Source organism: Notamacropus eugenii, chromosome 2 (genome assembly GCF_028372415.1).
Source record: "Notamacropus eugenii isolate mMacEug1 chromosome 2, mMacEug1.pri_v2, whole genome shotgun sequence".
In the NCBI taxonomy this organism is placed as follows: domain Eukaryota; kingdom Metazoa; phylum Chordata; class Mammalia; order Diprotodontia; family Macropodidae; genus Notamacropus; species Notamacropus eugenii.
In genome coordinates, this window is record NC_092873.1 from 176,526,204 (window position 1) to 176,543,943 (window position 17,740).

Below are 17,740 nucleotides of genomic sequence, written 5' to 3' on the forward strand. Positions count from 1 at the left end.
TCTGATGTGTTCATGAGATCCTTGAAGAACACAATGCATAAAATCTAAAGAAAGCATCAGCAAGCCCCAAGAGAATATAAAACAAAGCCAAGCAATGAGATTTTCTCTCTTGAAGCATGCAAAACCTAGCTCTAACATAAAGTCCCAATGTGGAAAGGTTGAATGAGTAAATAACAACAAAAAAGAGAACCCCCCAGCATAAAGAGTTATTACGTAACACAGACACACAAAATGCAAATCCAGAAGAGAATGTTTTGGACACAATTTCAAGGAGAACTGTTGGAAGAAATGAAACAAGAGGTATTTTAAGTTAAAAATGATTTTACAAGTGAGAGTATAGGAGGAGAAAAATCTGAAAAGTGAGTTGTGCTTTTTGTGGTGGCAAAGAATTGGAAATCGAGGGAATGCTCATCAGTTGGAGAATGGCTGAACAAGTTGTGCTATATGAATGTTATGGAATACTACTGTGCTATAAGAAATGATAAGCAGGCTGACTTCAGAAAAACCTGAAAAGACCTGAACGAACTGATTCTGACTGAAGAGAGCAGAACCAGGAGAACACTGTACACAGTAACAGTCACAACATGTGATGATCAACTCTGATAGACTTATTCCTTCTTAGCAATGGAAGGATCCAAGACAACTCAAAAGGACTCATGATGGAAAATGCTGTCCACATCCAGAGAGAGAACTATGGAGTCTGAATGCAGATTGAAGCATATTATTTGCTCTCTATATTTTTTCTTATCTTTTTGTTTCTTCTTTCCTGTTGTTTATCCCATTGGTTCTAATTCTTCTTTACAATATGACTAATGTGAATAAAAATAGGTTTAAGATGAATGCATATGCAGAGCCTATATCAAAATGCATGCTGTCCTGAGGTGGAAGGAGGGGAGAAGACAGGGAAGTGGAACTCAAAATGCTATAGAAGTGAATGGTGAAAACTAAAAATAAATAAATTAAAAGTTTTTTAAAAGTGAGCTATGAAAGAAAGTCTGGGAAAAAGAAGTAACAGCTTAGCACAAGATTATTACTATCACAAAAAAAAAGATTATTACTATCGCTATTATCAACAATGGTATTATAGCTATCATTTATATAGTGTTTTAAAATTTGTAAAGTTCTTTACAAACATGACTATCTCATTTTAACCTCACAACAAATCTGAGATTTAGGTGGTGTTTTTACAACTTCATATTACACAGTAGGTAACAGAATCAGACAAAAGTTGAACTTTATACAAGAAACAGACTTCAAGAAAATTAGAATGAACCACTAATTCACTGCTGGTGGAGCTGTGAGCTGATCCAACCATTCTAGAGAGCAATTTGGAACTATGCCCAAAGGCTTACAAAAATATGGACACCCTTTGACCCAGGAATATTGCTTCTAGGACTTTATCCCTAAGAGATCATAAAAATGGGAAAGGATACCACATGTATATGTATAGCAACCCTCTTTGTGGTGGCCAAAAACTGGAAATCAAGAGGATGTTTATCAACTGGGGAATGGCTGAATAAATTATGGCATATGAAAGTAATGGAATACTATTGTGCTATAAGAAATGATGAACAGGAAGACTTCAGAGAGGACTGGGAAGACTTACATGATGTGAAGCTGAGCAAAAGGCACAGAACCAGGAGAACTTTGTACATAGTAACAACTGCAGTGTGCGAGGAGTTTTTCTGGTAGACTTAGAACTTCATTGCAATGCAAGGACTTAAAAAAATTCCCAATGGTCTTTTAAGGCAAAATGCCTTCCACATCCAGAGAAAGAACTATGGAATTCAATCGCAGAATGAAGAAGATAATTATTTTTATGTGTATTACATTTTTGTTTGTTATGATTTCTCCCATTCGCTTTAGTTCTCCTACACAGCATGACTATAATGAAAATGTATTTAATAGGAATGTATGTGTAGAACCTATATAAAACTTTATGCTATCTCAGGGAGGAAAGGGGGAGGTAGGAGGGAGGGAGAGGAAAAAAATCTAAGCTATATGGTAGTGATTACAGAACAATGAAAATAAAAATAAAAAAAAATAACTAGAAGGGACCCTAAAAAAAAAATTAGAATGAACCAAAAAAAAAAATTAATGACACCAAGAAACAACAAGAAATAGTAAAGTTAAATCAAAAGAAAAAACAATAGAAGAAAATGTTAAGGTAGTCTAGATAAAAAACAACTAACATGGAAAACTGGTCAAAGAGAAATTATTTAAGAATCATTAGACCACCTCAAAGTCATGCAGGCACCTACACTAGCAGAGGAGGTTCCTCATTGAGATTGCTTTCTACCAATGAAATTACAGATCTACTCCCCATTTTTATTTCCTTAACAGAGTAGAAATTCAATGAGGTTTATCTAAATGTTGTACCTAGCCCCACACCTAGCTCAGGATTCTGCCCAGGGTACACACTTAAAAATGTGTTAATTATGTTTATTTATATAGTTTAATAAATAACTGTCATACTTTTTACATTATTAACTTATTCAATAAGTTTATATTTCTTCTATTGATAGTGGAGAACCTTTTTCTTTCTGTTTGTTTAGTATTTTATTTTGTCCCAATTACATGTAAAAACAATTTTTTAACAAATTCATTTTTAAACCTGTTGAGTTCCAAATTCTCTCCCTTTCTCCTTCCCCACCCGCCTCACTGGGAAGGCAAGCCATCCAGTACAGGTTATACATGTGTACTCATGCGAAATATATTTTTATATTGGTCATAACGTAGACAAAAAAACCTCAAGAAAAATAAAGTAAAAAAGTAAACTTCAGTACATTCATACTTTCACGACTTCCTTACTTTCACTAAAAGCAGCTTAGTTAATGTTGAGAGGATGTTAGTAGAGGAAAAGGTTATGGATATGCCACTCCATACCACAATTTCATTTATAATTCCTATGGGGCTATATTTTCAAATTACTCCTTTTTACTAAGATTGTTGTAAAGAATAACAATATTTCTATTCAGATTAAAATGCCTTAAAAACAAAATCAATTTATATCATGTTTTATACCAGAGGCATCCCCAAAATATGACTTTAAAATTCTTATAAAGTCAAAATAGGCACATGATTTAGATATAAAGACTGATACTAGAGGCAAAAACAGCACAGCAGGGAATAGTTTACCTGTCAGATCTATGGACAAGAGAATTTATGACCAAACAAGATAGAGAACATTATGAAACACAAAATGGATAATTTTGATTACATTAAAAAGTTTTTACACAAACAAAACCAATGCAACCAAGATTACAAGGAAAGCAGAACACTGGGAAACAATTTTTACAGTCAGTGTGTCTCTGATTAAAGGAATCAATTTCTAAAATATAGAGAGAAGTGACTCAAATTCACAAGAATACAAGTCGTTCCTGAATTGATAAATGGTCAAAGGATATGAATATGCAGTTTTCAGATGAAGAAAGCTATCTGTATTCAAATAAAAAAATGTTTTAAATCACTATTGATTATAGAAATGCAAATCAAAACAACTCTGAGGTACTACATCACACCTATCAGATTGGCTAACCTGACAAAACAGGAAAATGATAAATGTTGGAAAAGATGTGACAGAAACTGGAACACTAACGCACTCACGGGTGGCAGCATTGTGAACTGATCAAATCATTCTCGACAGCAATAAGGAACAATGTCCAAAGGGTTGTAAAACTGTGCATACCCTTTGGACCCAGCAATACAGCTTCTGGGTCTGTATCTCAAATAGATTATAAAAACAGATAAAGGACCCACAGGTACAAAAATAATTATAGCAGTTCTTTTGGTGGTGGCAAAGGAAATTGAGGAGATGTCCATCAATTGGTGAATGGTAAACAAGTTGGGATATATGGATGTATTCCATTACACTGTACATTTTAGAGGAAAAAACTCAATAGAAATGAGGAAGAGCCTATGGATTAAAATTCTAAAGAAGGAAGTCACTAGCCTAGAAGATACTAAGAGATGTCTGAAATAGAATCTGATCCAAAGAATCATGGGGATTTTCAAGAAAGTACAAGGAATAAGGCAACCAGTTCTGATATTTCTGAAGCTATAAATGAAAATAATTCCAATAAGGAGGAAAAGAGACCAACAGGAATACAAAAAGAATTCGTCAAAACAAAACCATAGCATGGTCTTATAATAACCAGTGTCAGGAATATGAATGTTCAGAAGTAGCTGGGGCCAGCAAGAAAAACTAAGAACAATCCAAAAGGGTTTTTTTTTTTTTAAAGCCATGTTGGGTAAAGAGAAAGAATGAAGAACAGATGGAACCACTGCTCAAAGCTGATGGGATAATGACAACAAATAACAGAGAAGGGAGAGCTTCAACTATTTTACTTTTATTTTTTATGCCATGGAGAATGATCTTTGAAGTAAAAAAGAACAAAAATGGCTAAAAAAGAATTTAAATCCAAGGTAAGGAAGGAAGGAGTAAGAGAATACAATGGTGCTCTTGATGAGTTCAAGTCACCTGACTATACACTACCTACATTCCTGGTTACAGAAAGAACAGACAAATATTCATAGTTGAAGCACTGTCATTTATCTCTGGAAGACTATAAAGAAAATGAGAAGTACTACAATAAAGGAAAAGGATAAATGTCCTGGGTTTCAAAAAAGGGGAACCAACTACTGGCTGCAAATTGTAAGATAATAAGCTTAACTTTGATTCCAGGAAAAATTCTAGAATATACATTAAAGGCTGTCCAGTGAACATCTACAAAACGAGTGACCGTAAAGAGCCAAAACAGGAACATCAAAAACAGGTCATCCTAGAATAATCTTATTTTTCTTTTTTGGCCAGATTACTAACCTGGTAAATTCTGCAAATATAGTTCATCCATATTTAAGTTAAATATCTGACAACAGCTCACAGTATGGGGGGAAAAACAGAGATAAAGGCTAAATGATAGTACATGTAGATTCAGAAATGGATGAATAGCCAGACACTAGACCTAGTCATTCGTAGTTTGATGAAAACTTGGAAGAAGATCTCCTGGAGACTTGCTTCAAGGATCTACATTTGGTCATATCAGTATTTAACATGTATCAAGGCACAGGATATATGCTTGTCAAAGTTGCAGCTGACACAAAGCTAAAAGAAATAGGTAGCACGCTGGATCAGTTAGGATTCAAAAAGTTTTTGACAGACAAGGACATTATATTTAAGATGAAATTTAACAGGAATAACTGTAGTCTTATCCTTGGGTTAAAATACAAATTTCAAAAGTACAAAATGAGATTTAAAGGGGATGTTAATTAAGTGGGAACAAATCTTAAGCTTACAAAAATCACCAGAATACATGTGTGTATTAGGCTATGCTTCATCAGAAAGTATTATGACAAATACCAAAATTCAGATGAGCATTTCTCTCCCTCCCACCACCTTTTAAAAATAAAGTTCGATTTTTTCCTTACTTGGATCCTGCTGGTGCTGAAATGACTGCATCCACTGTTGTTGGTTCAAAGGCCACTGTTGCCAAGGCTGTCCTCCTTGATCCCACATTTTTGCTTTATAAATTATATTTTCTATCTTCAACGAATCAAATAGAAAAGCAAAAGCACTCATTACTTAATTTTAAATAGATATGTATTGAGCATAACACATCTAGAATTATTACATGATACATTTATGTGATCAGAGTTCTAAAATTCTGATCAACAGGTTGCCAGAGGCAACTGGAACTTTCAAGCTAAAAGACAGAAAGGAAATGTTCATGGTAATGCTATGTTAGAGTTTTAACGATTAGAGAGAGAGGGGTTGAATTTGATTCAATATATTCTCATGGATATATAACAAGAATAAATCAGTCTTAACATTCACAACAAACATTATTTTCAAATTTTTTCATCCCAAGACTTCCCTAAGTCTCACAAATCCAACCTTCTATATCATTCCTCTAATACTTCTTCCATCCAACACTATAATTCACTTATCCCTTCACATCATAACAGATTACTAAAGTAAAGACAGAGGAGAAGCAGAAGTAGTTAGCCCAGCGAAGTGACAGTTTCTTGATCATCCAGGATGGAATTTGTACAAGCATAAAACATTTTCCCCACTTTCTCTGCAACAGTATTAGAACATTTGTTTCCAACAGCAGATTTGTGATCCCGAAAGCTGAAAAAAATTGTGCCAAAAAATGTACTTCAAATTATTATTTCTTTTATCTCCTCTCACTAGTGACTAAAGTCTGTTTTGTAGTACCAATGGAGCATTCAAGATACTAAGACACTAAGTAGTGACCAACTTTTTTTTTAACCAGGCCAGTAATTCCTTTGGTACAGCAAACCTGAGATGAAGAAGTTTTCTGTATCAATGCAAATTAACATTTACTTTAGAGTTTATGACCATAACATAAGGTTGCCTATGGCCCTAAGAGGCTCAGTAGTTGAACCCAGGTCTGATTCTAAGGATAACTCTCTTTTCATGATGCCACATTTCTTCTTTTATAGAAACCAATTTATTATGGTGTCCCCAATCTCTAGAGATCTTTTATTTTTCTTCATCTTCCTTTTCTTTTCTCACTTTGCTATTCTTTTCTTCTAATCTACTTATGCCTCAGGCGCACGAGCAGCAACCATGGATTCTTAAACTAGTTGATTACATACCAAGCTAAGGATTAGGCTGCTAAAAGTAACTTTAGCTTATCCATGATCCCACCCTTGTTGGTTACCATAATTATATGACTATGGCCAAATCATAAAACTTTTTCAATTAGTTTCAGTTTCATTTCTAAAATGGCTATAATACCTGTTGCACCCCGCCACCCTCCTCCCCACAGAGTTGTCACTATTGTTCAGTCAGGTCCAACTCTTCATGACTCCATTTGAGGTTTCCCAAAGATGCTGGAGTGGTTTGTCATTTCATTGCTTGAAGAAACAAAGGCAAAAAGGATTCAATGGCTTGCCCAAGGCTACACAGTAAGTGTCTGAGGCCAGACATAAACTCAGGAAGATGAATCTTCCTAACTCTAGGCACTGTACCATTTAGCTGCTTATACATATATACATACATGCACGTCTGTACACAAAGAGAATGGTACAGTAATATAGTACGTAAATGAATGACTTATGTAAAGTGTTCTGCAAACCTAAAACTGCTGTAGAAATCAGAGCTCCTTATCAGCCAACACAGAAATTTTGCTTATATCTCTAATTAAAAAGTAACACTCAGTACAAAGAGAAAATCAGCTATTAAAACTGACCTTAAATGTTTGCCTTCTTGTTAAAATCCAGATTGCTTCACAGATGCATAAGGATCATAGCAGCAAGCTTATTTTCATCCTGAAATTTTAAGAAAAAGTAACTAGCAAATAATGGTTTTCCTATCACTGAAAAAATCTGACCAATCTACCCTCCAAAAAGTCTGACTAAATAACCTTAAAATTTTTTTGAATATTTACTTCAATTTTGGGGCTGGGATGGGGGAAAAGAAAACATTTTTTAACTGATATGAAAAGTATGTATTAGGCAATTAAGAAGAACAGCTCAAAAATGAAAAGGTAGAATTTTTCCACATTTACTACTTTTAATTATTACAATCAAAGAAAAAACTCACATAATTTAAGGGGTACATCATCAAAAGAAAAGCATGTTTTTAAAAAAGAATTGATATTTTACTATTTGAGCACAAGCTAACTGGGTAAAAAACAAAGAAAGCTGCATCAATTCAGGTTTTTCTTTAGGCAAGGGCATACATAAAACATGGATAAACCTCGAGTAAATAGCCTCAGGCCCTATAAATGGATTAACTTTTTTTCATGAATGACTAAAGGCTTCTTTTCAAGTAGGGGCTGTTTCATTTATAGTATTTGCATAAAGCCAGGCACACAGGAAGCAACTAACAACTGTTAATTTTGATTTGCTCATTCAATATGGCTCCACTTATCTGAATTGTTTTGACAAGAACTGGATAAACCACCTCCAAAGAAAGAATTGATGGGAATCTGAGTGCAGATTGAAGCACTTTATTTTTGATTTTTTTCTTTGTAATGTAATAAATATGGAAATGTTTTGCATGATTTCATAAGTATAACATATATAATATTGCTTGCCTTCTCAATGGGTGAGGGACAATAGAAGGGAGAGAATTTGAAACTCAAAACTTTTCTTAAAAGAATGCTAAAAATAAATAAATAATGAATTTGAAGAATAAAGTGCCATCTCTTCTCTCTTCTGGCCAAACTGGATAGAAAGGAGAAATATACTTATCAGCTATCTTTTCCACAGTCCTAAGCAGAAATATACACAAATCACCTAATAAGGGTAATATTTCTTAAATAAATTCCAAAAAAGCTGGTACTATGTTTACTTTTCTTTATAAAGAATCTACTAACAATGACTATATGAAAAAATGCTCCAAATCACCAATAAAAGAAATTCAAATTAAAGCAACTCTTGAATTTCTACTCCACACCCATGTTGTCAAAATTTAAAAAAAAAAAAAAGAAAAATGTTGAAGGGGTTATGGAAAAAAAAGAGAAACAATACCCCACTGGTAGAGCTGTGAAAGTGGTACAGCAGCTTGGAACTACGTCCTAAAGTTATTAACTCGGGCAATATCCAGTGACAGACTGCTAAGCTTATACCCCAAAGAAATAAAAGATAAAAAGATTCATGTATAAAAATATTTATAGCATCTCTTTTTGTAGTGGCAAAGAACTGGAAATAAACAAAATACCCAATGAGTGGCAAATGGTTGAACAAATTATCTTTAAAAAAAATTATTGATGCAGGGGATAATTTCAGAAAAATCTGGGAATACTTATATGAACCAAAGCAGAGTAAAGTTAAAGCATGCTATCAGAGAGGCGAAAGTCTTGGGGTATAGATTAAGATATCTATTTTTTTGACATGGCCAATGTAAAAATTTGTTTTGTCTGATTATACACATTAAAAGCTTTCAATTTTTCTTTTTTCAAGTAGTAGGAGAAAGAGACTAGTTTTTCTATTAATTACAAAAATTAATAATCTAGCAATCTTACTTACAAAACATATACTTTATATATCTTAAGTGCTACTACAAATATTTTAAGATCATTTCCTTTAATTCACTGTATTCCAATTTCTATTCCTTTCATTCCAATTCCAAAAGAAGCAGCAGAATACCCTAAGGGAGAGAGAGAGGGCAGCATGTGCCAGGCAAGTCAAAAAACACCACTATTCTTAACAATACTGACCATTATTTCTCCCTCAAACTCAAATGGGGAAAGCCCTGAACCTTGAACTCAAGAGTCTTGGGAAGAGCAGTGACCCTCCTACCCAAAACCACGAGACCTGCTTCTAGCACCACAGTTGTGGATACTCTCACCACCAATACCTGCTGACCAGCTGCACAGGACAGACAGATAGGCACAGGAATTCTGGGAGGGCCAGCACCCCACCCCAAACCCCCACACCTCCTTCAACCTTAAGCTTCTCATTTCTGCTTCAAGTCTAGCTCTCATAACCATCACCTGTGGAAACAACTGTGGAGAAGAGGCCTGCCATCTCCACCAACTGCTTGCTAGTCAACTCCCACACACACAGTAAGCAATCCAGACTACTTGAAGTAGCAAGGTACCCTGGGGGAAGAGAAAGGAGGCAACATGTGCCAGGCACATGAAATCAACACTACTACTTTACTATCTCCCCTCAGATCCTGATGGGGATAGCCCAGGACCCTAAGAACCTAGGACTCTTACAGCCTTTGCAATAACAATGCTTCCAGGGCAGAGGTCTCAGTAACTATGCTAGCAAGCAACCTCTGTGGAGATGCAGGCAGGCAACTGCTCCTACAGAAAAGAAGGTTCTTGGATCCTTAACACTAAGAAATGTTAACATTAGAAACCAACAAGATACTATCAAAGGAGATTACATTTAAAAACTAACACCTGCTTTGCTGCTGTACCCTAAAAAACATGGTAGGGATGGGATGGCACTAGTTTCCACTAACTTTTTAAATTTTCAATATGAGCATTTAAGCATAAGAAATCAGCAAATGCTGCAAACCATTACTGTTTTATTGATTGGCTAGACTTAAGTGAAAAAAGGTTAGTAATTCAGATTAAACTTAAAAGTATGTCTTGTCCAGTACACCAAGTGTACATTTTCACCTGACTAGTAAATGAAACCTTCCATATGTGTTTTCTCCTGGATTAGAATGGAAGCTCCTTGAGAACAAGAACTCTCTTAATTTACTATTTGTATCACAAGAATTTAGCACAGTGCTTTGCACATAAGTGCTTAATAAATGTCTCATTCATTCATTCATTCCACTGTTAACCAAATACCAAGGACTTATTTATGATTCATATAGGGAAAAAACCACTTTTTCAACAATCACTCTAGTCAATCTCTTGGTAGCATTTAGCACCATTTACTATGTTCTCCTCTGATACCTCTTAGACTTAAATTTCTAAGGCACAACTTTTATGACCACTTAGTCAATATTCTTTTCTTCCAATTCTCCTTAAACCTAAAAGGAATCCAGGTTGTAGACCTTAATTCTGTTAACTAGCTCCTATTCTCTCAGGGTCTTGGACTTTTTACTCATTATTATTAAAAAATAACCTTATGATTTATAAAGTACTTTCCACACAAGTATGGGTGTCCACAAAAGCCTTCAAATTTAAAATCTAATGAAGCTTTTTGCAAATTCCTGTGTGGTCATCAAGCTTTACCGGTGTTTTTTTCCCTACTTTTATTTTTTTCAATTAATAAAAATTCATCTTCTCTCTCTTTCACCTCTCCCTGACATTGAAAAGGAAAAATGAAACCACTGTAACAAATATTTAGAGTCAAACAAAACAAAATTGCACTGTGGTCACGTCCCTCCCCTCCTAGCAGGGAAAGTAGCCTGCATCATCATCATCTATCTTCTAGAATCATGGTGCTCATTGAATTAGATCAGTTTTTAAGTGATACAAAGTTGCTTGCCTTTAAAATACTGTTGTTACTGTATAAACTGCTCTCCTGTTTCTGCTCATATTTCACTCTATATCACTCCAAATGTGTATTTCCAGGTTTCTCTGATACTGTCTCCCTCATTTCTTTACAGCACAATAGCATGCCATCATATTCACGTCATAATCTCTTCTGCCATGACCCACATGATGAGCACCCCATTTCTAGTTTTGTGCTACCACAAAAAGCTGGTATTTTTAAAAATGTATCATTCTTTCCTTTGTACCTTGGTTGATCTCTTTGGGGTATAAAGTTGGTAATACTGGGTCAATTGGTACAGAGAGTTTGGTAACTTTTGGGGAAGAGTTCCAAATTGATTTCCAAAATGGCTCACCCTCCATTAATGTGTCTATTTTCCCAAAGTCCCTTCAGCACTTGTCATTTTCCTTTCCTTTTGTCAGCTTTACCAATCTAATTTGTTTGAGTTGTTCTCATTAGCATTTCTCTATTAGTGATTAGGAGCATTTTTTTTAATATGGCTATTAACAGCTTAGAAACTTTACTCTGAAAACTTCCTGGTCAAATACTTCAAAAACATGTATCACCTGGGGCATACCTCCTATTCGAATAAATTTGAATCAGTTCCCTATATATCTTAGAAATGAGACACATCAGAAAAATCATGATGCCAAAATTGTTTCCCTTTAACCTGTTTCTCTTCTCATTTTAGCTACACTGATTTTGTTATGAAAAAGCTTTTAAATTTTATATGATCAAAATGATCTATTTTACCTTTCATATGCTTGTTCAGTTATGAACTCTTCCCCATCCATAGATCTGACAAATAAGTTTTTTCTAGCTCTTATAATTTGTTTATGATGTCACCCTTTATGTCTTAGTCATGTACCCATTTGGAATTTATCTTGGTATACAATGGAAGAAGCTAGTCTATATCTAATTTCTGCTAGATAGTTTTCTAGTTTTCTCAACAGTGTTCTCAACAAGGAATATCTTACCCTCAAGTATGTTTTGGAGTTATCAAACACTGGGTTATTCTACTCATTTGCTTCAGTATTCAGTATAAAGAAACTGTTCCACTGATCAACTTAATTTCTTAACTAACACTAAATTGTTTTGATGATTACTATTTCATATTATAGTTTTAAAGTTGGTATTGCTAGGATCCCTTCTTTCTCACTTTTTTCACTATTTCTCTAGAGATTCTAGACCTCTTGTTCCTCTAGTCTAGATGAATACTGCTGCAATTTTTTTAAGCCCTAGAAAACAATCCTTTATTAGTTTAATTAGCAAGACAATGAATAAGTAAATCACTTTTTTATTATATTTTTGGGCTGCCTATGAGCAATAAAAGTACATTTCTCCATTTATTTAGGGTTTTTATTTGTGTAAAAAAGTATCTTGCAATTGTAGCCATATGTTTGCTAAGTGTATCTTGGCTGGCAGATTTCCAGGAGTTTTACATATTCTGTAGCTATTTGAAATGGAATTTCTCTTTTTAGGTTTAAATGGTAATATAAAATAATGCAGATGACTTAAGTGAGTTTACTTTATATCTCGTAACTTTGGTGAAGTTAATGGTATCAATTTTTAGTTGACTCTAGGGCTAATTAAATTGTCATCTTCAAAAATAGGTAATTTTGTTTACTCTTTGCCTATTTTATTGCTACGGCTAGCATGATATCAAATAATAATGGTGATAACTGGACATCCTTGCTTTAAACCAACTTATTGGAAAAGCCTCTAGTTTATCTCCATTATAAATGGTGACTCATGGTTTTATATAAATACAACTTATAGTAAGGAAAGATCTGTTTATTCTTATACTTTCTAGAATTTTAACAGGAATGGGTGCTGTATCCTGTCATGTTATTAATATGGTAAATGATGTTTATGGTTTTCCTAATTCTGAACTAACTCCACATGCCTGGCATAAATCCCACCTGATAATTGTGTATCATCTCTGTGATATATGTTTCTGAAATCTCAATAATATTTTATATATATTTTCACATCAATATTCTTCACAAAAGTAAAATAGATAATTTTGATTATATAAAATTTAATGACCAATATTCTTTCTCTGTTTTGACTCTCCCTGATTTAGGTATCAAGACCATATTTGTATCATAGAAAAAAACTGGTAGGAACCCCAATTTTTTTTAATTTTTCAAACAACTTTTATAATATTGGAATTGATCATTCTTTAACCATTTGATGGAAGTCACAGATCCATCTGGTCCTACGTCTTTTTTTTTTTCTTTTAAGAGCTCATTTATGGCTTGTTCAATTTCTTTTTCTGAGCGTGAGCAGTCTGACCTCAGATGCTTATTAGCTGTATAATCCTGGGCAAGTCACTTAACCCTCTGTTTATCTCCGTTTCCTTATATATAAAAAGGGGATAATAATAGCAATGCCTACTCCCCAAAGGTTGTTGTGAAGATCAAATAGGGGTAACAATTATAATGTTTAGCACCCAAGTGCTATATAAATGTTAGCTATTTTACTACTAAATAGTAAATATTACTATTTTCCTTGCCCCCCCAATCCAGCCTCTAGTTTTATGTATTAAATAATTTGTATGCTTTCAATTTTGTTAATCTCTTCTTTAAGAATTCTCTTTTGATGTTTAATTACAATTTTTTAATCTGTTGATTTTCCAGGATTTTTTGGTTGCATGCCCAATTAGCTGATCTATTCCAGCTCTTTTGTTGGTGAAAGTGTTCAGATATATACACTTCCCCTCTTGGGACTGTTTTAGTGGCATCCAAAAAAATTGGTTTCTTGTCTTTATCCCTTATCATTTCTATGATTTGTTCTTTGGCCTACCCAGTCTACAGGATTAAATTAGTCTCCAAATAATTTGGTTTTTCAGTGGTCCTTTACTGAATAGCATTTTTATTACACTGTAGTATGTAGAAGATGTGGTTGATACTTCTGTTTTTCTGTGTGAGGTTTTTAATGCCCTGAGACATGATCAGTTTTTATAATGATGCCATGCACAGCTGAGAGATATTCTTTTCTAATCCCACTCAATAATCTCTAAGTTTATCATATCTATCTTTTCTAAAATTCTATTGAGGTTCTTAAACTGTTTATTTCTTTGTTAGATTTATCTAATCTTTGGTTAAATTTAATCTTTTTTTTGTTTTTTTTTGTTTTTTTGAGACAAACAGGAGTAAGTGATTTGCTGAGTGAGGGTCACTCAGCTAGTAAGTAGTGTTGGAAGTCAGATTTGAATTCAGGAAGATGAGTCTCTATCCACTGTGGCACCTAAATTGTCCAAATTTCAGCAAAATGTAGTGTTCCTGTTTATCTCTTTTAATTAAACATATCGTTGCTTTGTCTGAAATCATGACTCCTTATCCTTACCTTTCATTCTTCAGCTGAAGGATAATAGATTTTGCTCTAGGCCCTTATTTTAACTCAGTGAATCTTAGTTTTAATTGTGTTTTCTGTAAACAATATATTGTTGGATTCTATTTTTTAATGCAGTATGCTAACCAACTGCATTTCATGGGTGAATTGTTAATTATGTATTTCCCTTCATCTCATTCTTTTATACTTTTCCTTCTCTGTCACTCCTTTTTATAGAAAGGCCTGGTAAGGGGAGTGTGCTCAACACCAGTGTTCTAGGTTGATGCTCTGATTCTGCTCTCTCCTGTTGTTTCATCTTCTTTTCCTTACCCAGACCTGTTTTAATCCTTTGCTTCTTTCCATCAAAAACTCTTTTTAAGATCCATCCTCCATAGTTGAGTTTATTTTACTTAGGACTAAGCCCCTTCTCCTTAATCTCTTATTTCCCCTTCTCCCTTCAACCTTTTGTTTCCCTATTGAATAAAACATATTTCTGCATCTAGCTGTGTCTAGTTAATCTGAATAATTCAAATTCAATAAAGGTTCAAGTGTAGCCTACTATTCCTCCTTGTCTGTATGATATCCTACTTGCACATTCAAATTAAGTGAAATAATTTCCCACATCCTCCCTACCCCCCTTTTCCCTAGTGTAATCTTTTCCCCCTCCTTTTCCATTCTTCTAAGATCATCTAAACATAATAAAACTACTCCTAAGCCCTGTATTGGATTAGACTCCCTCTATAATGCTTATAATAGGTTTCTAAGGGGACATGTTTCCCCATATTAGAATATAAACGGTTTATCCTGGTTTAGTCCCATATAACTGCTCACTCATTTCTCTTTTTATACTTCTACTGACTCATCTGTATTTCAACACTGTTACTCGGTTTTGGTCTTTTTTTTTTAAGTCAAGAGTACTTGAAAATGCTCTTCCTCCATTTCATTAACATTCAACTGCTTCCTATACCCAAAGGACTATACAATTGTGCATACCCTTTGATCCAGCATTACTACTGCTAGGTCTGTATTCCAGAGATCATAAAAAAGGGAAAAGGACCCACATATACAAATATTTATAGCAGTTCTTTCTGTGGTGGCAAAGAATTGGAAACTGAGGGAATGCCTATCAATTGGGAAATGGTTGAACAAGTTGTGGTATATGTATTGTTCTATAAGAAATGAACAATAGGCAGATTTCAGAAAAACCTGGACTTACAAGAACTGATGCTGAGTGAAGTGAACAGAACCAGAAGAACACTGTACAAAGTAACAGCAATATTGTGGAAGGATAAACTTTGATAGACTTTGCTCTTCTCAACAATACAATAATATAAGACAATTTCAAAAGACTCATGATGGAAAATGCTATCCATAACCAGAGAAAGAGCTATTCTGAATGCAGATGGAAGCATACTATTTTTTGTTTTTTTCTTATTGTTTTTCCCTTTTGTTGTGATTCTTCTTTCACAACAAAATTAATGGGGAAATATGCTTAGTATGAATGTATATGTATAGCTTATATTACATTGCTTGCTCTCTCTTGGGGGGAGAGGGAAGGAGAGAGGGAGGAAGAAAAAATTTGGAACTCAATCTCATAAAAGTGAATGTTGAAAACTACTATCTTTACATGTAATTGGAAAAAATAAAATACTATTAAGTTGGGGGGGGTAAATTATTTCAGCACTCATAAAAAAAAAGTTCAACTGAGGGGCGGAGCCAAGATGGCGTAGTAGAAAGACGCACATACACATAGCTCCGAACCCACAACCCATAGAACAACTACAAAGAAGTAACTCACGGCGAATTCTGCACCCAGAGGCCACAGAACATTGGAGCGAGGGAGATTTCTGTTCCGGAGAGACCTGCAAACCTCTCGTAAAAGGTCCTTCGTGCTGAGGACTGGGCGCCGGGACTGGGAGCTGAGTACAGCCCTGCCGTGGCCGCGGCACCGAGAGGAACAGATCCGAGCGGGCTTCAGGGACGGGATCTCCAGCGGCCGCACAAGTACCTCCACCCACAGGTGACGAGGGTCTGTGAGAGAGTCCCTTTGGAGGGTCGAGGGGGGAGTGGGGTGCCCCCATGGCTCGGGCCCCCTCGGGAGACAGAAGCTGAGGGGCAGCGGCAGACCAGGGCTCTCCAAGCAGGCAGGAGCCTGGATCCATAGTTGAAGGTCTGTGCATAAACTCCCTGAGGGAACTGAGCCTGAGAGGCAGCCTTGCCCTCACCTGAGCATCTGAATTTAATCTCACACTGAATAGCAGCCCTGCCCCCGCCCAAAGCCCTGAGGCTGGAAGCAGCATTTGAATCTCAGACCCCAAACACTGGCTGGGAGGATCAGGAGGTGAGGTGGGTGTGAGGAAAATATTCAGAGGTCAAGTCACTGGCTGGGAAAATGCCCAGAAAAGGGAAAAGAAATAAGACTATAGAAGGTTACTTTCTTGGTGAACAGGCATTTCCTCCCTTCCTTTCTGATGAGGAAGAACAATGCTTACCATCAGGCAAAGACGCAGAAATCAAGGCTTCTGTGTCCCAGCCCACTCAATGGGCACAGGCCATGGAAGAGCTCAAAAAGAATTTTGAAAATCAAGTTAGAGAGGTGGAGGAAAAGCTGGGAAGAGAAATGAGAGACATGAAGTCAAAGCATGAACAGCAAATCAGCTCCCTGCTAAAGGAGACCCAAAAAAATGTTGAAGAAAATAACACCTTGAAAACTAGCCTAACTCAATTGGCAAAAGAGGTTCAAAAAGCCAATGAGGAGAAGAATGCTTTCAAAAGCAGAATTAGCCAAATGGAAAAGGAGATTCAAAAGCTCACTGAAGAAAATAGTTCTTTCAAAATCAGAATGGAACAGATGGAGGCTAATGACTTTATGAGAAACCAAGAAATCACAAAACAAAACCAAAAGAATGAAAAAATGGAAGATAATGTGAAATATCTCATTGGAAAAACAACTGACCTGGAAAATAGAGCCAGGAGAGACAATTTAAAAATTATGGGCCTACCTGAAAGCCATGATCAGAAAAAGAGCCTAGACATCATCTTTCATGAAATTATCAAGGAAAACTGCCCTGAGATTCTAGAACCAGAGGGCAAAATAAATATTCAAGGAATCCACAGAACACCGCATGAAAGAGATCCAAAAAGAGAAACTCCTAGGAACATTGTGGCCAAATTCCAGAACTCCCAGGTGAAAGAGAAAATATTGCAAGCAGCTAGAAAGAAACAATTCAAGTATTGTGGAAATACAATCAGGATAACACAAGATCTAGCAGCTTCTACATTAAGGGATCGAAGGGCATGGAATAGGATATTCCAGAAGTCAAAGGAACTAGGACTAAAACCAAGAATCACCTACCCAGCAAAACTGAGTATAATACTTCAGGGGAAAAATTGGTCTTTCAATGAAATAGAGGATTTTCAAGCATTCTTGATGAAAAGACCAGAGCTGAAAAGAAAATTTGACTTCCAA

General features: G+C 35.3%; 1 protein-coding gene across 10 annotated transcripts in view; it reads right to left on the reverse strand.

The window, feature by feature from the left end:
• PNISR (PNN interacting serine and arginine rich protein) overlaps positions 1–17,740 on the reverse strand; it is a 49,183-nt gene that overhangs the window by 18,672 nt on the left and 12,771 nt on the right. For 6 of the 10 annotated variants that reach the window (XM_072642905.1, XM_072642907.1, XM_072642911.1 and 3 more), the window contains exons 2-3: positions 7,218–7,296; positions 5,428–5,542 (exon numbers count right to left, since the gene is read on the reverse strand). The exons of 1 other annotated variant lie outside the window; for it this stretch is intronic. In XM_072642905.1, the coding sequence (XP_072499006.1) occupies positions 5,428–5,515 (88 nt within the window). In that variant the 5' untranslated portion in view covers positions 5,516–5,542; positions 7,218–7,296. The remainder of the gene's footprint in view (positions 1–5,427; positions 5,543–7,217; positions 7,297–17,740) is intronic. 3 more of the 10 variants (XM_072642906.1, XM_072642908.1, XM_072642913.1) reach the window with 1 other exon arrangement.